This window comes from Dipodomys spectabilis, unplaced genomic scaffold (genome assembly GCF_019054845.1).
Source record: "Dipodomys spectabilis isolate Male_0828 unplaced genomic scaffold, ASM1905484v1 ptg000669l, whole genome shotgun sequence".
NCBI classification, from domain to species: Eukaryota; Metazoa; Chordata; class Mammalia; order Rodentia; family Heteromyidae; genus Dipodomys; species Dipodomys spectabilis.
The window spans coordinates 5,956,083-5,980,221 of record NW_024871346.1 but is presented as its reverse complement, the minus strand read 5'-3'; the positions used below and the strand labels follow the sequence as shown (position 1 = coordinate 5,980,221).

The 24,139-nt window shown below is 52.2% G+C and overlaps 1 protein-coding gene across 1 annotated transcript in view; it reads left to right on the top strand.

Moving 5' to 3' along the window:
• The window catches only part of Cul9 (cullin 9), a 37,629-nt gene extending 13,583 nt beyond the window's left edge, over positions 1-24,046 (top strand). Inside the window, exons 12-41 of the mRNA XM_042671870.1 lie at positions 376-622; positions 699-804; positions 1,222-1,449; positions 1,919-2,009; positions 2,148-2,319; positions 4,457-4,562; positions 4,841-4,936; positions 5,119-5,294; positions 5,536-5,669; positions 6,018-6,197; positions 6,375-6,484; positions 7,270-7,452; positions 7,560-7,720; positions 7,951-8,179; positions 8,264-8,456; positions 11,724-11,869; positions 11,997-12,126; positions 12,283-12,482; positions 12,866-13,116; positions 14,451-14,796; positions 20,034-20,174; positions 20,284-20,448; positions 20,681-20,844; positions 21,890-21,983; positions 22,378-22,452; positions 22,560-22,670; positions 22,778-22,895; positions 23,129-23,262; positions 23,638-23,711; positions 23,785-24,046. Of these exons, the coding sequence (XP_042527804.1) occupies positions 376-622; positions 699-804; positions 1,222-1,449; positions 1,919-2,009; positions 2,148-2,319; positions 4,457-4,562; positions 4,841-4,936; positions 5,119-5,294; positions 5,536-5,669; positions 6,018-6,197; positions 6,375-6,484; positions 7,270-7,452; positions 7,560-7,720; positions 7,951-8,179; positions 8,264-8,456; positions 11,724-11,869; positions 11,997-12,126; positions 12,283-12,482; positions 12,866-13,116; positions 14,451-14,796; positions 20,034-20,174; positions 20,284-20,448; positions 20,681-20,844; positions 21,890-21,983; positions 22,378-22,452; positions 22,560-22,670; positions 22,778-22,895; positions 23,129-23,262; positions 23,638-23,711; positions 23,785-23,992 (4,769 nt within the window). The 3' untranslated portion in view covers positions 23,993-24,046. The remainder of the gene's footprint in view (positions 1-375; positions 623-698; positions 805-1,221; positions 1,450-1,918; positions 2,010-2,147; positions 2,320-4,456; positions 4,563-4,840; positions 4,937-5,118; positions 5,295-5,535; positions 5,670-6,017; positions 6,198-6,374; positions 6,485-7,269; positions 7,453-7,559; positions 7,721-7,950; positions 8,180-8,263; positions 8,457-11,723; positions 11,870-11,996; positions 12,127-12,282; positions 12,483-12,865; positions 13,117-14,450; positions 14,797-20,033; positions 20,175-20,283; positions 20,449-20,680; positions 20,845-21,889; positions 21,984-22,377; positions 22,453-22,559; positions 22,671-22,777; positions 22,896-23,128; positions 23,263-23,637; positions 23,712-23,784) is intronic.
• Positions 24,047-24,139: the final 93 nt, after the last annotated feature.

Here is a 24,139-nt window from a genome sequence, read left to right as displayed (position 1 = left end):
GAATCGAAGACTGGGGAATCTGGTTTGTGGCAGCTCAGGCATAAAATTTCTCAAGATTCCATCTCAACCAACAGCTGGGCACAGTAGTTATCCCAGCAACAAAGGAAAACACAAACAGGAAGATTGAAGTCCAGGCCAACCTGGGCATAAAATAACCAACTCAAAAGAGAACTGGTGGAGTGGCTTAAGCAGTAGAATGAGTGCTTAACACACATGAGACACTGAGTTCAAACCCCAGTACCACCAAAACCAAAACACACTATAAACAACTTTAATATGGGAGAAACATTTTTGGACCTTCCCTTTTCTCAGTTTGACTGACTTGTGAGTTTCCTCTTCATGCACATTTTTTCCTCTGGTGTGTCCGGCCTGCAGCACTGGAGACCACAAGCACCCAGGGTCAGGATGGGTCCCCCGAACTTCTGATTAGATCCCTGGTGGGGGGCCCATCTGCAGAACTCCTTCTGGACTTGGAACGCATGCTGTGCCGGGAAGGCAGCCCAGGAGGGGCTGTGAAGCCCCTCCTCAAGCGCCTCCAGCAGGAGACCCAGCCCTTCCTCCTGTTGCTGCGGACTCTTGATGCCCCTGGGCCCAACAAAATTCTGCTGCTGACGGTGCTCAGGTGAGGGTCCTGTTCAGGGGCCTTGCTCTGGGATCGAGGGACTGAGAGGACATCACTTGTTTCTGTCCCCTCACAGGGTCATGATCCGACTGCTGGATTACCCGGAGACAATGGTTCTCTCCTGGCATGAGGTCTTGGAGCCTTGCCTCAACTGTCTGAGTGGCCCCAGCAGTGACCCTGAGGTACCAGAGCCCTAGTAAGGCAGTGGCTGGGGCACCACCTGCCTTACAAGGCTCTGGGTGCACAGCAGAGCCTTTCTGGTTGGGTCTGGGGACAGAGGGTAAGGAGGTTAGCATCATTATAGGATCTCTGGAAACAGTCCACGATCTGTAATCATGGAGTGAGGCTCAGGCAGAGAGTTGGCTCTGGGGGATAGTATGTCTGTGGCAGGAAGAAACCTAGGCAACTGCTCAAACTCTGCCCCTGCCAGCCCCCACTGGAGTCCCTGCACTCCAGGATTCCAGTCCACTCTGTTCTTGGTGGACTCCTTTCCCCGGACTTTGAGATTTCTTCAAAATCTCTGCTACCACCTGTCCTTCACTAGACTCTGCCATCACCCTTTGTTTCCCACAAACTAATCCTTATGGCTCTGGACTCAGATTGTTCAGGAGCTGACTCGCTTCCTGCACCGCCTGGCTTCTATGCATAAGGACTATGCAGTGGTGCTCTGCTGTTTGGGAGCAAAAGAAGTCCTCTCCAAAGTCCTGGACAAGCACTCCACTCAGCTGCAGCTGACTTCCGAGCTTCGGGACCTGGTGACAGAGTGTGAGAAATATGCCCAGCTCTATAGCAACCTCACCTCCAGCATCCTGGCTGGCTGTATCCAGGTGAGGGCCAGAGACATAAGAGAAGGGCACTCCATGTGCCCCTCATCGGGGTCCCTGTTAGCAAAAGTGGCGGCAACTCTGGACACTTGTTCTCTAATCTTTACCTTATGGGATCCTAGCAAAATGGGTTGGGTGGAGCTAGGAGTTGGTGGCCCACACCTGTAATCCTCAGGAGGCTGAGATCTGAGGACATGGTTCAAAGCCAGCCCGGGTAAGAAAGTCTGTGAGACTCATCTCCAATGAACCACCAGAAAACAGGAAATGGCGCTGTGGCTCAAGTGGAGCACTAGCCTTGAGCTGAATAGCTCACAGTGCCCAGGCCCAGACCCACGACCAAAAAAAAAGAAAAAAGTCAAGTTTAATACTCTCTTGCCTCCTGACCATTTTTCTCTATCCACATTTCTATGTGTTTCACTCTATTCCTTCCTCTTCCTCTCTCCCTGCCCCATAATGTTTGTTCTGGCTGCAGATGGTGCTGGGCCAGATTGAAGACCACAGACGAACCCACCAGCCCATCAATATTCCCTTCTTTGATGTGTTCCTGAGGCATCTCTGCCAGGGTTAGTACCATCATCTACTTTCTCCTGGAGCTCCTCCAGTATCTGCTCTCCCCTTCTGAAGCCTCCTGGTCCCCAGCCCCTTTCTTTCTACCTTAGCTAACCAGGCTGTAACCTTCACCCCTTCCCACTCGCTCCTAGGCTCCAGTGTGGAAGTGAAGGAGGACAAATGCTGGGAGAAGGTGGAGGTGTCTTCCAACCCGCACCGGGCCAGCAAGCTGATGGACCGCAACCCTAAGACATACTGGGAGTCCAACGGCAGCACTGGCTCCCACTACATCACCCTGCACATGCACCGTGGAGTCCTCATTAGGTGTGACTCCACCCTGTGGGTGCCTGCACATGCAGATATTCTGATCTATTTCAGTGGATGTCTCTGAAGCACTCTCCCACACAGCTCCATCTCACCCCTATTCCTGATGCACAAGCTAAAACCCATTTTGTGCAGTGACCAGACTGAACACATATACCTATGTTTGCTTAGCTCATGTAGATATGTCCTCCCTAAGCCTGGCAACTGGCACCCCACAGCTCCAGATAACACTGCCCTATGCTTAGAAATCATTTATCCACTCTTCATGGATAACTGTTTAATGCTAGTCTTCTTTTTTTGTTTTTTTTGGGTCCGGTCGTGAGGCCTGAACTCTGGGCCTGGGCACTATCCCTCAGCTCTTCAGCTCAAGGCTAGCGCTCTACCACTTGAGCCACAGCACCACTTCCAGTTTCTTTCTTTTTGCTTATGTGGTGCTGAGGAATTGAACCCAGGGCCTCAGGCATGCAAGGCAAGTGCTCTACCACTGAGCCACCTTCCCAGCCCTAATGCTAGTCTTCTATGCCTGGAATATAAAGCTGTAGAAATACAAGAAGAGCAAAGTACAGTTTCTGTGGCCAGGGAACCTTCCCTCACAGCGGGCCAGAAAATCAGAAAGCTGGGTATTGTCTTCCACACCTGTGATCTCAGCACTCAGGAGACTGAGGCAGAACTAAGTGTTTGAGGCCAGCATGGACTACATAAGAAAACAGCAAGGACTGAAGCATAGCTTAAGTTGTGTGCCTGCCTAGCAGGCATGAGACTTGAGTGTCAACCTCAAAAAAAAAAAAAAAGTTGGGTCCTGCTTTAGCACTCTTTAGAATTTGCTGATTGATGTCAAGAACTTTTTCTCCAAAGCTAGCTTGCTTTGCAGGGGAGGGCATCACTTCAGATAAGGAGAAAGAAAAAAGAGGGGAAAACAGGTGAGGGAGGCTTCAAGGTCAGTGCATACCCTGGGTCCCCACATGAGGCATCAGGGAAGACTTCATTCCAGAAGGAAGCCTTGACTAGAATGAAGTTGGGGATGTTTTTGTTGTTGGTTTTTTGTTTTTGGAGGAGGGGTGTATACACCTGTCCTGGTGCTTGAAATCGGCCTGGCTGCTGTCCCTGAGCTTTTATGCTTAAGACTAGCACTCTACCATTGGAGCCACATCTCCACTTCCAGCTTTTAATTGGAGATAAGAGTCTCATGGGCTTTCCTGAGCAGGCTGGCTTTGAACCACAATCCTCAGATCTCAGCCTCCTGATTCACCAGGATTACAGATGTGAGCATCCAGCTAGACAGGTTTGAAGTCAAAATTACCTAGATCAAGAGGGCCCAGCTGACACTGCAGGGAAAGTGAGTATGTGTGCACACTGGAAGGAAGGTACAGGAAGCTGTGTTGGAGAAGTGTTTAAAAATGTTTGGGCACGTGATTCACAGTGGCAGAGACTGATCACAAAGAGATTCATCAGCTAAGAAGAGTCAGGTTTTGGGGGTTTTTTTATTTTTGTTTTTTTTTCTGAAATGGGGAACTGTTGAAGGAATTTTTTGGTAGTATTGGGTTTAAACACAGGACCTCATGTCGACTAGACTTTACCACTTGACCATGCCTCCAGCCTGTTTAGCTTTGGTGGTTTGTAGTTCAAGAGTCTGGCTTTTTACCTGGACCAACCTGGATCGCTAGCCTCCTATTTATACTTTCTGTGGAAGCTGGGATGATGGATACGCAACACTGCACTCAGCTTTTTCTGTTGAGAAACTTTTTACAGAGAGGATGGCCTTGACCTGTGATCCTCCTGATCTCAGCCTTAAGTAGCTAGGATTACAGGTGTGAACCACAGTGCCAGGCTCCATTGAAGGATTTGAAGAAGGGAAGAGACATTAGATTTTTTTCTTAATTCAGAAAACCAGTACTTATGGAAGTTTGAGCTAGAGGCCAAAAAAGAAGTTGGAAGGTTGATTTGATGGTCTGTAGTTGAGAAGTGCCCCAGGTATTCAATTAGGTAGAGGGTCTGGTGTCCCAGGAGGGTGATGGTGGGGGACACTGAGTGGTAGTCTACTTGCCACAGACGTTGGATGAAGGACATGTTGGGATGAAATATCTTTGAACTAGGACAGGAGTCCTAGCTTTGATTTTACACCTTTTTCCTCTCTCAGGCAGCTGACTCTCCTGGTAGCCAGCGAAGATTCAAGTTACATGCCAGCCAGAGTGGTGGTGTTTGGAGGGGACAGTGCCAGCTGTATCAGCACGGAGCTCAACACGGTGGGGACCCTAGCATCCCACTTGGCCATACTCCCTAGCCTTCCATTTGTCCCAAGGTTGTGAAAAGGGCCAGCCACTGGGGGAATGGCTGTTCCCTTCCTTCTGGGGAGGGCTGCTTGCTGGCAGTGGAAGTGGAATCCCAATCATAGAACCTTGTAGGTCCCTGAGCTTGGTGCAGGAGTAAAGACACACAGCATGCCCGGTTTGTTTGCTGTCAACAGTCTTCAGCTCCTCTTTGGGTGACAGCTCCCCCTGCCTCCTCTCTCCTGCCCTGCCAGGTGAACGTGATGCCTTCTGCCAGCCGAGTGACCCTCCTGGAGAACCTGAACCGCTTCTGGCCCATCATCCAGATCCGCATAAAGCGCTGCCAGCAGGTGGGGCCAGGAAGAGGCTGGGAGCTGAGGACAGGGAATCCACACCCCTGTCTGTGGTACCTGCTGGAGGCTAGGACTTCAGTCAGGGCTCCTTCTCCTGGGGCTTCTCCAGCCGCTCTGGGCACAGGACCTGGCTCTGGTGGCAGGTGGTAGCTTAGGTGACAAATGAATCTGTGTTGCAGGGTGGCATTGACACTCGAGTTCGGGGTTTGGAGGTCCTGGGCCCTAAGCCCACTTTCTGGCCACTGTTCCGGGAGCAGCTGTGCCGCCGTACATGTCTCTTCTACACAATTCGAGCACAGGCCTGGAGCCGGGACATAGCAGAGGACCGCAGACGCCTCCTCCAGCTCTGTCCCAGGTGGGTGGGGCATGAAGGGGGGTGGCAGCTGGGGGAACAGGGCATGATGAGAAGGAGAGGTCAGGAAGAGGCTGCCGTGGAAATCTGCAGCTAGGACATAAGGGGAGTTGCTGGGGTAAAGCGGGGGGGTGGGGAAGAGGCCCAAGCGTGGGCACCTGGGAACTAGAGTTGCTTTGCACTGCATGCCTGCCTTAGGGAAATCTGTCTTTTAATCTTTGGCCATATTCTCACTTGTCTCCAGACTGAACAGAGTTTTGCGTCATGAACAGAATTTTGCTGATCGCTTCCTCCCTGATGATGAAGCTGCCCAGGCACTGGGCAAGACCTGCTGGGAGGCCCTGGTCAGCCCCCTGGTTCAGAACGTCACCTCTCCTGGTAACCACCTGCCACCTGCCCCACTCACCAGCGCCTTATCCTTATGCCCAGGGGTCACCTGAGTTAACACACTTGGTTCTCTTAGTTCCTGAGGCCTGTCACCTCAATGCTCCTCTCTCCTTCCCACCCCAAGGACTGCTCCCTGAGACTCTGGTATTTGACTCTTCCCCTCCACGCTACCCCTGCCCAGTTACCATGTCCCCAGGCTCCAGGTGAAGCAAACCTTGGTGAGGAGAGGACTAGGGCCCTTGGACCCCACAACCCTTATTTCTCTTCCCTTCTCCTCCCCCCTTAGCTCTCTGTTCCTGGTTTTCTGTGGACCCCTGCTCCTGACCTGTCTTCTTTCAGATGTGGAAGGTGTAAGCTCCCTGGGATGGTTGCTGGATCAGTACTTGGAGCAGAGGGACAATGCACGGATCCCCCAGAGTCGGGCAGCGACCTTCGCTTCTCGAGTTCGCCGCCTGTGCCACTTGCTGGTTCATGTGGAGCTCCCTCCTGGGCCTTCTCCTGAGCCATCTCCTCGGCCCCGTGAGTCCCGCGTGGCCCCCGAGTTGTGAATCTGCCCCTGTGGGGATATCTGGCTCCTTTTCTTCTGCCTTTCTCAGCTCCCCACACCTCCTGGACTTCTCAGGGGATAAGCACTTGTGACCCCTGGATTCCCCCGGAGGCAGAGATGAAACTCCTTCTTTCTCTGTGTCTCTGCAGTTGGCAAGAACAACAAGGGTCGGGACCGGAGCCCTGGGCCTTCGCCAGTGCTTCCAAGCAGCAGTCTGAGGAACATCACCCAGTGCTGGCTCAGCGTGGTGCAAGAGCAGGTAGGCAGATGCAAGCTGAAACTGGGCAGGGCGGAGGGTAGGATTCGCTGCTTAGTTTTTGTTTTTTTTTTGGGTCCGGTCATGGGGCCTGAACTCTGGGCCTGGGCGCTGTCCCTCAGCTCTTCAGCTCAAGGCTAGCACTCTACCACTTGAGCCACAGCGCTACTTCCAGCTTTTCTCTTTTTGCTTATGTGGTGCTGAGGAATCGAACCCAGGGCCTCATGCATCCAAGGCAAGCGCTCTACCACTGAGCCACCTTCCCAGCCCCTTGGTTTTTTTTAGTATGAGGTTTGAGGTTCTTGCAAGGCAGATGTTCTATCACCAAGCTACACTTCTAGCTCTTTTAGTCTTGAGCTCAGGACCTAGGTGTTGTGCCTTAGTTTTTTGTGTTCAAGGCTAGTACTCTACCACTTGAACCACAGCCCCTCTTCTGGCTTTTTGCTGGCTAATTGGAGACCTGCCTGCTCCAACTGGCTTTGAACCTTGATCCTCAGATCTCAGCTTCCTGAGTAGCTAGGCTTACAGGAATGAGCCATACACCCTGGTAAGTTTTTAGATGGAGTCTTGCTTTCTACCCAGGCAGGCCACCTAGATGGCCATTCACCTACTTAAGGCTTCCTGTTTCATTTGGATAACAGGCATGTGCCACCATGCCCAGGTGTGGGTCGAGAAGGGGTCTCATGAACTTTTCTGCCCAGGCTGGCTTCAAACTATGATCCTTTGGTTCTCACTGTGGGTCACCAGTGCCCAGCTTCCTTTGGTCACTTCTTGGTCTTTGTTCTCAGGTCAGCAGATTCCTGGCTGCAGCCTGGAGGGCTCCAGACTTTGTGACTCGTTACTGTAAGCTCTATGAACACTTGCAGAGGGCAGGCTCAGAGCTGTTTGGGCCCCGGGCAGCCTTCACACTGGCTCTGCGCAGTGGCTTCTCAGGTGCCCTGCTACAGCAGTCTTTCCTCACGGCTGCTCACGTGAGTCCTGCCCCCACTTCCTGCCTGCCCTTTCCCCTCATTCTCTCCTCATTCTCCTACTCCACTCCCTCATCCCTGGGTGTCACTGCCCTTTCCATTTCCCCCAGATGAGTGAGCAGTTTGCCAGGCACATTGACCAACAGATCCAGGGTGGCCTGCTTGGCGGCGCCCCTGGAGTAGAAACCCTGGGCCGGCTTCAGCGGCACCTGGAACCCATCATGGTCCTTTCTGGCCTGGAGCTGGCCACCACTTTTGAGCACTTCTATCAGTGAGTGCAGGTCTGGCAAGGCCTGGAATCTAGAGGGGGAAAGAGCCTCTGATGGGAGATGAAGGAAGCGGTGGGAGGAGGAGAATGAAGTGTGGAGCTGGGTGTGAAGGGGTGAGGTGGAGCCTGTGACACAGGCCGGCTGCACCATAGGGACCTACCTTCTCGAGGGATGGGCCTAGAGTGTGCTGACATCCCACTGAGACTTGGCCCGACCCCCGTGTGTCCTGCAGGCACTACATGGCAGACCGGCTCCTGAGCTTGGGCTCCAGCTGGCTGGAGGGGGCCGTGCTGGAGCAGATCGGCCTCTGCTTCCCCAACCGCCTCCCCCAACTGATGCTGCAGAGCCTGAGCACCTCGGAGGAGCTGCAGCGCCAGTTCCACCTCTTCCAGCTCCAGCAGCTTGACAGGGTACTTCTGGAGCAGGAAGATAAGGAGGGACAGGGACTGCTGGTAGAGGAGGTAAGAGCAGGGAGAAGCGGGAGCAGGAGAGCAAGACTGGACTCTAGAAGGGAGCCCATGCATCCTTGACATCCTTCTCTTCAGGAGGAAGAGGAGGAAGAGGAGGCTGATGAGAAACAACTATTTACAGACGATCTGAATCCAGTCGTTTCTATAATGGTCCTGTCACCACGCTGCTGGCCTGTCTCTCCACTCTGCTACTTGTACCATCCCAGAAAATGCCTCCCTCCGGAATTCTGTGATGCCCTTGACCGCTTCTCCAGTTTCTACAGCCAGAGTAAGAAGTTGAGGAGAGGAAACTGAGATTGAGGTCATCTTTGGGGTGGAAAGAGAGGAAATGGAGAGGACCATTGGGCAGAAATGTGCAGATGTGAATAAAGACGGAGTTTCTGGGCTCCATAGTATGAGGGAAGGGAGCAGAAGGAATGTAGTATGACCTCATCATTTCTGCCCTCCTTAGTTCCTTCAACTTCCTATAAATCTGATTTTCTTTTTCTTTTTTTTTGTCGGTTGTGGGGCTTGAACTCTGGGCCTGGGCGCTGTCCCTCAGCTCTTCAGCTCAAGACGAGCGCTCTACCACTTGAGCTACAGCACCACTTCCGGTTTTCTGGTCGTTTATTGGAGATAGGAGTCTCACGGTCTCTCCTGCCCGGGCTGGCTTTGAACCACGATCCTCAGATCTCAGCCTCCTGAGTAGCTAGGATTACAGGCGTGAGCCACCAGCGCCCAGCTTGATTTTATTTTTCTATCTCAGTAATATGCATTCTTAACTTCAGTCTTTTGGAACTTCTTTCCAAATAAAAAGTATTTAAGACTACTTCTTTTTCACTCAGTACTATTTTAGCTTCATCCTTTAGGGTTTTTTTCCTCTTAAGATTTAAAAAAAATTGGCATAACTATTATTCAGTAAGATGTACATAATCACAAGGCTTCATGGATTATTACACCCACAATCATCCACACATACTCATCTCCTAGATCAAGATACAGAACATACTTGTAACCCATGTACCTTTTCCCCCAAAAGATACCATATTATTCTTCCCTTTATCAGCATAGATATTTTCCTGTATTTGTACATGATATCGAGTTTGAATTGTACATCTGTCTTCTGGCATGTTGCATAATGTCTGTGGGAAATTTTTGGGTGTATTATATCATTAGTTTATTGTTTTGTATTGCTGAGTCGTATTCTATTGTATGAATATGTTTATTTACCTTTTCTGTTGGTGAGGGCTATTTGGAGTGTTTTATAAGTTTTTATTACTGTTACATTTTTGTGCCCATCCTGCTTGAACTTAGAGTCTGGAAACGATCCTTGAGCTTTTTTCGTTGCTGTTGTTCAAGGCTGGTCCTCTACCACTTGAATCATACCTCCACTTCTGGCTTTTTGGTGGTTAACTGGAGATGAGTCCCATGGACTTTCCTTCCTGGGTTTGCTTTGAACCGTGATCCTCAGATCTCAGCCTCCTGAGTAGTTAGGATTACAGGCGTGAGTCACCAGTGCCTGGGATGACTTGTCAGTTTTTAAGAAGTATATTTTTAATTCACTAGACTTTTTTTGTTTAATTGTATTTTTGTTTTAGATTTCTACCTTCCCTCCATTGAGACCTCTTTTGTAAACTAGCAAATGGCTAAGTTTTATAAACTTTCCAGGTATGAGTAAGTAAAATATGGCCAGTACAGTGACAAATATCCCAGTTACACAGAAAGTGGAGGAAGGAGGATCCAGAGGTCAAAGCCAGCCCACACAAAGTTAGCACCACGCTATCTCAAACATAAAATACAAACCAAAGGGCTGGAGGTGTGGCTCAAGTACCTGAGCATTTGCCTGGCAAAGTAGAGGCCTGGAGTAGAGTCTGGCAGTTTACTTCGTGTGTGTGTGTGTGTGTATATGTGTGTGTGTGCGCGCGCGCGTGCGCGCGTGTGTGCATGTGTGTGCGCATTCCTGCACAGGCTAGGACTTAAACTCAGGGCCTTTGGGTGCTGTCTCTGATTTTTTTTTTTCTCAAAGCTAGTGTTTTATCAATTGAGCTATAACTCCACTTCCAGCTTTTTGTTGTTGTTGTTGGTCGTGGGGCTTGATCTCTGGGCCTGGGTGCTGTCCCCCTCAGCTCTTCAGCTCAAGGCTAACACTCTATCATTTGAACCACAGCACCACTCTCGGCTTTTTCTGCTTGTATGGTGCTGAGGAATCGAACCCAGGGCATTATACATGCAAGGCAAGCACTCTAACCACTAAGCCACCTTCCCAGCCTCATACTTCCAGCTTTTGATGGTTAATTGGAGGCAAGAGTCTCACAGACTTTCCTGCCTGTGCTGGCTTCAAACCGTGATCCTCAGATCTCAGCCTTCTGAGTAGCTAGGATTACAGGCATGAGTCACCGGCGCCCAGCCCTGAGCCTCTTTTGCTCAAGGCCAGCTGTCTACCACTTGAGCCACAGCGCCACTTCCAGCTTTAATAAATGGCAGATAATATTTTGTATTAGAATTTAAGCTTCTGAGGAGACAGTGCCTTTAGAATATATCTTCATTAATAGCACTATGTGGGTTTTCCTGAAGTACAGTTTATACGAAAAAGCTGAATTTTCCCATTCGTTTTTTGTTTGTTTGTTTGTTTGTTTGTTTTTTGGTTGATCATGGGACCTGAACTCTGGGCCTGGGCACTGTCACTCAGCTCTTCAGCGCAAGGCTAGCACTCTACCACTTGAGCCACAGCGCCACTTCTGGGTCTTTCTGCTTATGTGGTGCTGAGGAATCGAACCCAGGGTCTCTTGCAAGCAAGGCAAGCACTCTACCACTGAGCCACCTTCTGGCCCTTTTTTTTTTTTTGGTTAGTCATGGGGCTTGAACTCTGAACCTGGGCACCATCCCTAAGCTCTTCAGCTTCAAGGCAAGTGCTCTACCACTTGAGCTACAGCACCACTTCCAGTTTTCTGGTGATTTATTGGAGATAAGAGTCTCATGGGGCTGGGAAGGTGGCTCAGTGGTAGAGCGCTTGCCTTGCATGCATGAGGCCCTGGGTTCGATTCCTCAGCACCACATAAGCAAAGGAAAAAAAAAGCCGGAAGTGGCGCTGTGGCTCAAGTGGTAGAGCACTAGCCTTGAGCTGAAGAGCTGAGGGACAGTGCCCAGGCCCAGAGTTCAGGCCCCACAACCGGACCCAAAAAAAAAAAAAAAGAGTCTCATGGACTTTCCTGCCCTGCTAGCTTTGAACCACAATCCTCAGATCTCAGCCTCCTGAGTAGATAGGATTACAGGCATGAGCCACTAGCAGTCAGCTAGGTTTTTTTTTTTTTTTTTTTTTTAAATAATATGTTCATTGGTTTCCTTCGAAGATGACTAATGAGGTTTATTGAAAACATAGATCATTATAAAATCCATCATGCTGGGCTCCAGTGGCTCTGCTAGCCTTGAGCTGAAGAGCTGAGAGACAGCGCCTAGCCCAGAATTCAAGCCCCATGACCAACCAATCCATCATTTTGGATTTAAAATTTTTGTGTGTTGGTAACACTTGACCCCTACTCCGCCCTCCCCCTCCCAGGTCAGAACCACCCAGTTCTGGACATGGGGCCACATCGACGGCTGCAGTGGACGTGGCTGGGCCGGGCGGAGCTGCAGTTTGGGAAGCAGGCGCTGCATGTGTCCACTGTGCAGATGTGGCTGCTGCTAAATTTCAATCAGACTGAGGTACCTCAGCCCCGAGCCGCTCCCAGTCATCTCTGACTCCTCCTGAACTCTGGTCCTTCTTCCACCACTCTTCTCTATTTTCCCTTCCTCTTCCTCCCTCCTGATTGGCCTTGTTTCTCCTCACCAGGAGGTGTCAGTGGAGACCTTGCTAAAGGATTCCGACCTCTCCCCAGAGCTGCTGCACCAGGCCCTCCTGCCCCTCACCTCTGAGACTGGCCCTTTGACCCTGCAGGAGGCACAGAACTTTCCATCTGGGGGTAGGCCAATGGGGGCTGGACTGAGCCTGTGCTGCAGAGTGGGGGACTCTGGAGGTTGGGGAGATGGTACCAAAGATCACAATGTTGTAGGATTCTTAGTCCTCACTCAGATATCCCTCCTTGTCCCTGGGTCTCTGACTTGGGCCTGGGTTCCAGGGGTACTGCGACTTCGTGAGCCTGGGACCCCGTCCAGTGAGGAGGCCCTGTGGCTGATACCACCCCAGACATACCTGAATGTAGAGAAGGATGAGGGCCGCACCCTGGAGCAGAAGAGGAACCTCTTAAGCTGCCTTCTTGTCCGTATTCTCAAAGCACATGGGGAGAAAGGCCTCCACATTGATCAGCTGGTTTGTCTGGTAGGCGCAGTGGGGACTGTGCTGGGGGAAGGAAATGTCACTCCTGGGGTTGGGATAGAACCAGAGGTCCTCACAAGGGAAGGAGACTCCCATGAGACCTCTGTTAGCTGACATTTGCATGTGGATTTGCTATTCCTGACAGGGCAGTAGGCAGAAAGTAGAGGTAAGACATAAGCGTTGACCACATGGACAATGAAACCTTTAAGTCTTCACAATAATCCTACAAAATGGATATCATTATTTTATCCCATTTGAAGATAAGAAAACTGAGGCACGGGAAAGTTAATAACTTATTCAGAGTCTCATGGCCAGTAAATGGTGAGCTAGTCATTGAACCCAGGTCTAGGTAAGAGTAGCCTCCTTGTTTCTTTCCTCCCATCCAGGTGCTGGAAGCCTGGCAGAAGGGTCCAAATCCCCCTGGGAGCCTGGGTCGCGCTGTTGCTGGGGGCGTGGCCTGTACCAGCACCGATGTCCTCTCTTGCATCCTGCACCTCCTGGGCCAGGGCTACGTGGAGCGCCGTGATGACCGGCCGCAGATCCTGATGTATGCCACTCCAGAGCCCATGGGGCCCTGCCGGGGCCAGGCAGATGTCCCCTTCTGTGGCAACAAAAGCACCAAGACCTTCAAGCCTAGGTAGCCATCTTTACCTCTGTCCCCTTCAACCAAGTCAAACCCTCCAAAGCTCACTTGTGGAGAAACATTTCCTGTTGTTGTCTTTTTTTTTTTGTCAGTTGGGCTTGAACTCAGAACCTGGGTGCTGTCCCTGAGCTCTTTTACTCAAGGCTAGTGCTCTACCACTTCGAGCCACAACGCTACTTCCAGTTTTCTGGTGTTTAGTTGGAGATAAGAGTCTCATGCATTTTCCTGGATGGGCTGCCTTTGAACTGTGATCCTCAGAGCTCAGCCTTCTGAATAGCTAGGATAACAGGCATGAGCCACTTGAGCTCGGCTGCTTTATTTTTTTCTATCTCTATTATTTCTCCTGCTTCGCAATTCTTCATTCTCCCAGCACCACCACCTGCTTCCTTGCCAATCAGGAGCCTTGCTTTCCCTATCCTAGAGCCAGCCCTTGGGTGAAGAACCAGACACGCTGACTCTTTGATAGATGTCTCTCATTGTAAGGAAATAGGAAATACTCTGTAACTATGTATGGGAGTATTACCTTAGCACTCTGCTCCTTGAAATACCCAAATGTTCAAGTTCATTCTGCTGGGCATTTGTTATGGACCTCGCTAATCAGTCAGCACCCTGACGCTTCCAGCATTACATCCAATTCACCAGCAGCCATTGTGGCACTGCTGTTCATGCCTGCTGTTTGCATGGCACACAAAGTGAGTTCTCCAAAGCAATCTTTCTTGGAGGTTATCAGATGTAGACCTATCACCTGGAAGGGTTAACTGTAGATCCTGGTTCATTGATATACTCTTTGTTTTTTGTGGTTTTTTTTTTTGGGGGGGGTCCAGTAGTGGGCCTGAACTCTGGGCCTGGGCTCTGTCCCTCAGCTCTTCAGCTCAAGGCTAGTGCTCTACCACTTGAGCCACAGCACCACTTCCGGCTTTTTTCTTTTTGCTTATATGGTGCTGAGGAATCAAACCCAGGGCCTCAGGCATGCAAGGCAAGTGCTCTACCACTGAGCTACCTTCCCAGCCCTCATTGATATACTCTATACCTGTATCATCACCTGTAGCAAGGCTGGACACTCCTGTTTGACACGAGAGATGCTGTTGCACCTCTGGGTGGGGGCCTGCAGTGAATTGTCCCACCCACTCTCCTTCACTTTGCACCCCAATCCCTGCAGGACTCCCCATCATTGCTACTGCCAGCCAAAGTGCTCTGTCCTGATGCTGCTTGGGTAGTTATTCTAACACTGCTGGGGCAGGTGGGGAGTTGAGGCCTTGGGTAGGGGTCAGTCTATAGGTTATAAGCAGGGCATCAATACTAAGCACTGTCTCTTATCTCCCTCCAAGCCCAGAAGCTGTGGTGGCCCTTGCATCTCTGCAGCTGCCTGCAGGCCGCACTATGAGCCCCCATGAGGTAGAAGGGTTGATGGAGCAGACTGTGCGGCAAGTACAAGAGACACTGAATATAGAACCAGATGTGGCACAGCACCTTTTGGCTCATTCCCACTGGGGTGCCGAACAGTTGCTACAGAGCTACAGTGATGACCCAGAGCCACTACTGCTGGCAGCCGGGCTGTGTGTGCCCCAGGCCCAGGCCGTGCCCACACGCCCAGACCACTGCCCTGTCTGTGTCAGCCCCCTGGGCCCCGATGACGACTTGCCCTCCCTCTGCTGCATGCACTGTTGCTGTAAGGTGAGGCCTCCCTGTCTCCTGTGTTTCTGCCTTCCTCCTGAATGCAGGTGCCTTGAAACCTCTGGGATCTGGCTCAGCACTGCCATTTTTTCTAACCTGGATGATGTTGGGTGCATCTCTCGCTCTATTTTTCTTATATGTACATGGTATACCAGGGTTACACACCAAGCTCTGGGTCTCCTCTCCCTGTCACTGTCCTTCTCCTTCTCTTTTTCCTTCTGTCTCTCCTCTCTTCTCCCCTCTCCCTCTCTCTTCTCTCTCTCCCCTGTCCCTCTCCCCTCTCACTCTTCCCTCTCCATTTTTTTCTCCTTCTGTCTTCTCTTTTTTTCTTTCTTTTTTCTTTTCTTTCTTTCATTCTCTCACACTCACTCTCTCCTTTCTTTTGTTGTTTTTTTTTTTTTTTGTCGGTCATGGGGCTTGAACTCTGGGCATGGGCGCTGTCCACGCGCTCTTCAGCTCAAGGTGAGTGCTCTACCACTTGAGCCACAGACCACTTCCAGTTTTCTGGAGGTTCATTGGAGATCAGAGGCTAACGGACTTTCCTGCCTGGGCTGACTTTGAACTGGGATCCTCAGGTCTCAGCCTCCTGAGTAGTTAGGATTACTGGCGTGAGCCACCGGCGCCTGGCTCTCTCTCTCTCTTTCTCTCATTTTCTTTCTTTGTGCCAGTCCTAGGGCTTGAGCTCAGGGCCTAGGTACTGTCTGTCCCTGAGTTTTGTTTTTTTTTTTGCTCAAGGCTAGTGCTGTATTACTTGAACCACAACTTCACTTCTGTTTTTTTGGTGGTTAATTGGAGATAAGAGTCTCAAGGACTTTTCTGCCCCAGTTGGCTGCAAAGTACAATCGTTAGATCTCAGCCTGCTGAGTATTGAGGATTACAAGTGTGAGCCACTGGTGCCCAGCTTGGGTGAGCTACTGGTGTCCCTTAGGTTAGTTCCTCAGCTGTGAGTGGTGCATGCTTCACACTTTTCAGAGGGTCTGTGAGGCTCCAGTGATACAATATGGTTTTCTTTTTTTTTTTTTTTTTTGTCAGTCGTGGGGCTTGATCTCTGGGCTTGGGTGCTGTCCTTGTGCTCTTCAGCTCAAGGTGAGCGCTCTACCGCTTGAGCCACAGCACCACTTCTGGTTTTCTAGCGGTTTATTGGAGATAAGAGTCTCACAAACTTTCCTGCCCGGGCTGGCTTTGACCCACGATCCTCAGATCTCAGCCTCCTAAGTAGCTAGGATTACAGGCTTGAGCCACGGGCTCCCGGCTTCCTTTTTTTTTTTTTTATTGTGAAAATACCATACAGAGGGGTTACAATTACATGGGCAAGGTAATGAGTACATTTCTTATCAAGCATTGTTGCCTCCTCCTTTGTTTCCCCTCCCCCCCCCCCCCTTTTTTTTGTCGGTCATGGGGGCTGAACTCTGGGCCTGGGCACTGTCTCTAAGCTCTTCAGCTCAAGGCTAGTGCCCTACCACTTGAGCCACAGCGCCACTTCCGACTTTTTTTTCTGCTTATGTAGTGCTAAGGAATGGAACCTAGGGCCTCATGCATGCAAGGCAAGCACTCTACCACTGAACCACCTTCCCGGCCCTACAATATGGTTTTCTAACTCTGCTGCATGTTATAATCGCTAGGCACTTGTAAAGGTCCTCAGCCTTAGAATATACCCAGACCAATTAAGTCACAACCTCTGAGAGGAAACTCAGGCATCTAGAGTTTTAAGTCTCTCAGGTTATTCCAATTATCAGCCAAGTCAGAGAATGTGTGTGTACATATGCATATATGTTTGGACATGCATATATCATACAGACTATGTGTTAAGGCAGTTTGTAAACGAGGAAAAGTTATTAGTGACTGGAGTTTAAATATTTTCTTATCACCACTCAACACCTCATCTCAGAACACCACTTTGCTTATCATGTATTCTCATTTACTTCACAGATAAAAAATGGTATAGATCAGAAAATAGCACGACAAGAGGGAGGAAGGGCATTGAGGGAAGACAGGCCTGCTGCTAGAAAGCAACACAGGATAAGCAGTAGACGGGGAAATGACCAACTTCAGAGGCGGGAAGAAGGGGGCGAGTGCCGGGCCCAGAGTGCTGGGCCCAGAGTCTGAAAGCCCTGCCTCCCAGCTCTTCCAATTCACATCACACCTGCCCAGGGGCTCACCTTAACAGGATTGCTCCCTGCTGCCGTGAACTCTAGCTGCCTCTCCCAGCGCCCCCCAGTGGTGGGTGATGAGACAGGCGCCTCTGCATGTGGGTGCTTGCCTTTTCCCTGTCCCCTTTGCTCTGCTCTTAGATGCTTCTCACCTGGCTCCTTAGGCCCCTCCTTGTTTTCTCTGTATGTTTACTCAACTGAAACGTATCATGGACCCACTATATGAATGGTGCTGCATGCTGGATGAGGGAGTGAAAACCCAAACAAGAAGTGATCTAAGAGCTTCTAACAACAGCAGCCAATACTTACAGGGCTCATTCTGGGCTGGGCACTATGCTGCATGTATGCACTTTTCTACTTACTTGTAGGCTGTTCTGAGGTAGGAGTTTTCATACCTCCAGACCTTATTTGTATTTTTTTTGTCCGGTTCTGGAACTTGAACTCAGAGCCTGGGCACTGTCCCTCAGCTTCTTTGTGCTTAAGGCTAGTGCTCTACCAGTTGAGCCAAAGTGCCACTTCCAGTACGGGTTATTTTTGAGATAAGGTCTCATTTCTGCCCAGGAATACACCTGAACTCTAATCATATTTTTTGTTTTCCCATTGTGGCCTAGATGATAGGTGCGTATCACCCAGCTTCTTCCATTGGAATAGACTCCAGCAGACTTGTCTGTCTAGCTGACTTTGAGCCATGATCCTCTGGATCTCAGCTTCCCAAGTAGTTCAGGGCAGGTTTTTTTTGTTTTTGTTTTGAGAGGTCTAAATGGGAGTCATGATTAAAAGGCCAACGAATGCAGGCAGACTCTCATCACAAAGACCTGCAGCCCTGCGAATACCATGAGAGTAGAAGAGGAAAGAAAAAGCAGAAAACTGTAACAACAAACCAGATGAGCTCCAATGGAGAGCTGAAGTGGGCTGGCATGGTGCTGGAGAGGAGACAGGAGACAGGACACCAACACGAAGCCCTGTGGCAAGGCGTCATGGGGCCTGAGCTGGTCCAGACCTAAATAGGGTCAGGGCAGGGGGCAGGGTCACAGGAGCCTGAGAGTTCACGACCCAAGACTAGCAGGTCCAGTAACCTATTGTCCAACTTCCTGCTTTGCAAGGCAGGGAATTTTTTTTTTTTTTTTTTTTTTTTTTTTTTGAGAAAAATAGGAGCTGTGTGGCTCTGAGGTTTGAGCTGCTTGCTGGACATGGTGGGACAGGCAAGGTAGTCAGTAGATTTTGAATTTGGAATGAAATGGAAGAGGCCTAGATGACATTACCCAGGAAGGAACAAGCAGCAGGCTGAGCCCAGAGCCTCTGCCGCCCAGCGGAGATGCACACACAGGCAGCCTGAGAAAGTGACTGAGAAAAACAGGCTGATTGAAAAAAAGGCTCAGCGAAGTAAATGAGCAAGTCCCAGCTGAGTGGCACAAAGAGCAAGGCCTGAGAAGTCAGAGGAAGACAGCCCAGTGTCTGGGGCGGGGGGGGGGGGGGGGGGGGGGCGGGGGGGGGCGCGGAAGGGGGCAGGGTAGGGTCGGAGAAGGCTTCCAGTGTGAACTCTGCCAGAGGATCGGTGACAGCACTGGGTCTCCACTTGGACTGACAATGGCAAAACCCTAAGTCGAGAGGCCCCTGTGGGGAGTGGGGGACTGCCAGACTCAGATGCTAGGATTCTGTCCCAGAGGACTGTGGGAAGCCCAGGGCACTGCACGCCTGCAGGTGCAGGCTGTGAATTTTACGGTCAACTTTCCAATTTGTGTGTGTGTGTGTGTGTGTGTGTGTGTGTGTGTGTGTGTGTGTGTGTGTGTGTGTGTGTGTGTGTGTGTGTGTGTGTGTGTGTGTGTCCCTGCCAAAGGTTTAGCTTGGTTCTTTTCTGGGCATAAAAGTTGTCTAGTCACATGCTTCATGTGTGTGCTGGAGCCTTATGCCACAGCTGCAGGACTGGTCATTTGGGAAAGCTCAGCTACAGGTGGTAGAATGGAAAGGAGTTGTTAATGGAGTATTTTAGGAGCTGATTTCCAGCCGTGTATATAGTGGCCTGCAGGAGGAGAGGGTGAGGAGGAAGGCCGTGTATCAGGAGGCTCTTGCAGTGGGTAGGGATGAAGCATAAGGGCCTCTGATGTAGGGTGGGGCAGGGTATGGGAGTGAGAGGAAAGAACTGGGGGGGGGGGAGTATCTGTGGAAGGCGTGGTCCTGGGGAGGCTGGAACATCAGGATAGAGATGTGGAGATGAGATCAGAGCCCTGCTGCCCACACAGGGGACTGTAACTCAATGGGGGAAAAGCTACCCACTTTCCTAGACCTCCTTTCTGTCGACCTTCATCAGACCTTTTGCTGTGATGAATACCTGAGAGAAACAATTTAGGGGAGGAAAGATTTCTTTGGCTCATGGTTTCAGATAGTTAAGAGTCGGCTGGCTCCATTGCTTCTGGCAAGGCAGAAACATGAGGGCGGAAGGGCATGGCCGAACAGAGCTGCTTCCCTCAGAGACAGGAAGGGGCCAGGGACAAGATGCCCTTCAAAAGTAAGTCCTTTGTGACTTACTTTCTCCAACCAAATTCCACCTTCCATAGTCCTCCTACCACCTCCCAGTAATCTATTCTGTTTTGGCATTGGAGATTGAACCCAAGGCCTTGTGCTTGCTAAAGTCTGTTTGGGTTTTCCCCCCTTTTCTCTCTCTTTTTAAAAAAATTATTTATTCGGATTTTGAATGCATCAGTGCTAGTCCACTGACAAGGGCCTATGATCAGTCACTTCTCAGAAGACGCATCTGTGAGCATCGTGACTGTGAGCATTCATCCATGAGCCAAAACACAACACTGATGTCTCCATCGTTTTCTTTCTTGATTTTTTCTTACCCACTTCCTCCATGGCTGTCCAACAGTAATTCTAATTAAGCCAAGACCCAACCCCTCACATCCTCAGAGACAACTATAGTGAGGGTCCATCCCAGGAAATGCATGGAGGCTGGAAGGCGGATCTGCGGAGGTGGATCTAGGAACAGGCTGGCTCCGGCTTTCCATGTGGCCAGTGGCTGGGAGGAGAGGCGCCGGGTGAGGTACAGTGCCCCTTTCTCTGAGCAGCCCCCTCCTTGTGTTCTCCCAGTCTTGCTGGAATGAATATCTGACCACTCGGATCGAGCAGAACCTTGTGCTGAATTGTACCTGCCCCATCGCCGACTGCCCCGCCCAGCCCACCGGCGCCTTCATCCGGGCCATCGTCTCTTCACCAGAGGTCATCTCCAAGGTAGCCCCCTCCCGCTGAGCTGAAGAGGGCAAGCCCCAGAGGACGGCTGGCCTGGCACTGTGCCTTGGGGCAAGCCATGTCCTCATGTTGCGGCATGTGTGGCCCACAGTACGAGAAGGCCCTGCTGCGAGGCTATGTGGAAAGCTGCTCCAACCTGACCTGGTGCACCAACCCCCAGGGCTGCGACCGAGTCCTGTGCCGCCAGGGCCTGGGCTGCGGGACCACCTGCTCCAAGTGCGGCTGGGCTTCCTGCTTCAACTGTAGCTTCCCTGAGGTGGGTGCCCCCTCCCCGCCCCATCCCTACCCAAGAGACTTACTTAGACTCCTCCCCTACTCAGCACCCTCCTTGTGACCTGTCTTCATTCTCCCACTGGTTGAACTGTGTCTCCCTCGACCCCACCCCCACCCCCACCTCGTAGGTTCTCATGTGTCACCTGCCTTCCCATGGAGGGAAGAGTACTGCCCTACTAGGGCTTAGCTGTGTCCCTGCCTCCCTCCTGCTCCAGGCACACTACCCTGCCAGCTGTGGCCACATGTCCCAGTGGGTCGATGACGGTGGCTATTACGATGGCATGAGCGTGGAGGCCCAGAGCAAGCACCTGGCCAAGCTCATCTCCAAACGCTGCCCCAGCTGTCAGGCTCCCATTGAGAAGAACGAGGGGTGTCTGCAGTAAGAAGGGGTGATGGGGGCATCAGAGGGCAAGGGAGAAGCGGGGGAGGCTGGCAGTAAGAGACAGGTTTATCATGAAGCTCGCTCATGAAATCAGTCACCCCTCAGTGCTTCCCCCACAGCAGCTTCTTCCTTTATCTTGGTGTTCCTTCCCCCACTCTGTGTGTGTGTGTGTGTGTGTGTGTGCGTGCATGCGCGTGCGCGCTCAGGAGTGCATGCCAGCCACAGTACCGGGGACTGAACTCAGGACTCTGAGATCTTTTTTTTTTTTTTGGTCGTGGGGCTTGAACTCTGGGGCTGGGCGCTGTCCCTCAGCTCTTCAGCTCAAGGTGAGCGCTCTACCACTTGAGACACACTGCCAGTTCTGGTTTTCTGGTGGTTCATTGGAGATAAGAGTCTCACAGACTTTCCTGCCTGGGCTGGCTTTGAACTGTGATCCTCAGATCTCAGCCTCCTGTGTAGCTAGGATTACAGACATGAGCCACTGGCACCTGGCCTCTGAGATCTTTCTTTTTTTTTTTGGGGGGGGGGGTCTGGTTGTGGGGCCTGAACTCTGGGCCTGGGCGCTGTCCCTCAGCTCTTCAGCTCAAGGCTAGCACTCTACCACTTGAGCCACAGCACCACTTCCGGCTTTTTCTGCTTATGTGGTGTTGAAGACTCGAGCTCAGGGCCTCAGGCATGCAAGGCAAGCACTCTACCACTGAGCCACCTTCCTAGCTCCTCTGAGATCTATTTTGCTTGTTTTTTTTTTTTTTTCCACTCAAGGCTGGCACTTTACCACTTGGGCCACACCCTTACTTACATCTTTGGCTTCAAACCAGTCCTCAGATCTCCTGAGTAGGGAGGGTTACAGACGAGCCTTCTGCCCTGATTTTCCTCCCCCTACTTTTAAGTTTATACAATATGGGGAAGTGCAAGAGCAAGGATGCATGCAGCGTGGTGGATGGAGGCGGAGGATGGAGGCCAGATGCCTGGGTCATGGTCTCTGGTGCTGTGGTCAGGCTTGCCCAGTAGGTGCCCTCTGACTGGCTTGCTTCCTTCACAGCATGACTTGTGCCAAGTGTAACCATGGATTCTGTTGGCGCTGCCTCAAATCCTGGAAACCCAATCACAAGGACTACTACAATTGCTCAGCCATGGTAAGGGGCTGTGTCCGCTGTGTGACCATGGTTACAGGGACAAAGGCTCAGCAGAGAGAAGACAGGAACCACTTTAGTCTGTACTGAGCAGTTTTTCCAGGGGTCTTCATCTTTAGAATCGCATGGCTCCCTTGGAGGGAGCTGCAGAGAGGCAGGGGAGGGTGGGACATGGCAGGTGCCAGCACAGAGCAACGAGTCTGGAGTCGGCCTGCTCCAGCATTGTGTGTAGCTCTGGGCATGTCTCAACATGGCCACCTGTGAAGGGGTTCGTGGGACGTGGCCTGCCCAGGCAGGAGGATGAGATAGAGATCTTCCGGGTGAAGTGGCTGTTCTCACTCTTAACTGCACCCTATCCAAACAAATGATCCAGCCCCCGCCCCGCATGCCCGTACAGGTGAGCAAAGCGGCTCGCCAGGAGAAGCGGTTCCAGGACTATAATGAGAGGTGCACTTTCCACCACCAGGCCCGGGTGAGCAGTGGCCCCGGGTGGGTGGGGGAGGCCTGAGGGCTGGGCCGGCTCCCTGGGGAGGGGCAGGCTGCACCGCAAGGGGCTGTGCTGAGCGCCTTCCTTGGCAGGAGTTTGCTGTGAACCTTCGGAACCGGGCCTCTGCCATCCACGAGGTGCCCCCGCCCAGATCCCTGACCTTCCTCAACGATGCGTGCCGAGGCCTTGAACAGGCTCGAAAGGTTGTGGGGCGGGGGAGGGGGGTAGGAGGGCCAGGGACAGGAAGGGGGGAGGGGGAAGCACTGGCACCCAGCCTCAGGCAGGAAGAGCTGACTTGGGGCTCCCGTAGGTGCTGGCCTATGCCTGTGTCTACAGCTTCTACAGTCAGGACACAGAGTACATGGACGTGGTAGAACAGCAGACCGAGAACCTGGAGCTGCACACCAATGCCCTGCAGATCCTCCTGGGTGAGCCGGACGCCTCTCCTCCGCCCACCGCTAGCATCGGCTGCCCAGCCAATTAGCTCGCACGGCCAGGCCCCCGCCACACCTCCCCCAGTCCCCAATGCCTGCGGGAGGGGTCAGAGGCCACAGATGTTCCCAGCATCTGGATGCTGGGCTGCAGCCTCTGGTACTTAGTGGGAGGAGGGCGTGGCTGGGATGGGGAGGAGGGAGTCAGCCCGGTGTCTGCCCCCCTGCAGAGGAGACGCTGCTGCGCTGTGGAGACCTGGCGTCCTCCCTGCGCCTCCTGAGGCCCGGCTGCCTGAGCACGGGCCTGGAGCTGCTGCGTCGGATCCAGGAGAGGCTGCTGGCCATCCTGCAGCATTCCACCCAGGTGCGCCGGGCCCTGCCCTGGGTGCCTGTCCCAGCTCCCCGCCAGCCTGCGGGGTGCATCTCTCAGAGGACTGTTGTAGATGTGGATGAAGATCCCGGGTGTGAGGGTCTCCCTGGTTCTTCCCAGTCTAGTTTGCAGGTGCCCAGCTCACAGCATGCTCTCGGTACTCTCCGAGGGTAACGTGGGCAAAAAAAGACACGAACATATGCCAGGTGCCTTGAGCACAGGGAGCCCAGCTAGAGAGCCTTGGAGAGAAGGCGCAGGCAGGCAGCCGGGGAAGGGCCGGGTCGGAGGGAGCCTCGCCCGCAGGAGACGCCAAGCCACAGGCCCAGTGTCCTCTGCGCGCCTGCTCTACGTGCTCCCATCTCCTCTCAGGACTTCCGGGTCGGTCTCCAGAGCCCATCAGCCGATGCCCGGGAGCCAAAGGGATCCAACGTGCCCAGCAGCCAGTGAGTAGAGCGGGGCAGACCCGAAGCGGGCAGCGGGGGGCCGGCCTGCTCTGAGTGTGGTGACCCTCCCCAGACCCCAGGGCTCCTCGGGGCTGGAAGCAGAGGAGGAGGAAGAGGAGGAGGAGGAGGAAGAGGACGAGGATGATGTGCCTGAGTGGCAGCAGGAGTTTGATGAGGAGCTGGACAACGACAGCTTCTCCTACGACGAGGAGTCGGAAAACCTGGACAGAGAGACGTTCTTCTTTGGTGACGAGGACGAAGACGATGAGGGCTATGACTGAGGGGAGGCGCAGGAGACGCCTGGAGCAGCCCTGCCAGCGTCTCGGGCGGGGGGGGGGGGGGGGGGGGGGAGTTGAGCGTTTCCGGGCAGGGGGGAGGGGTTCCCAGCGTCCCGGCACCTTCTTCTGTTTACTGAATAAATTTCCTTT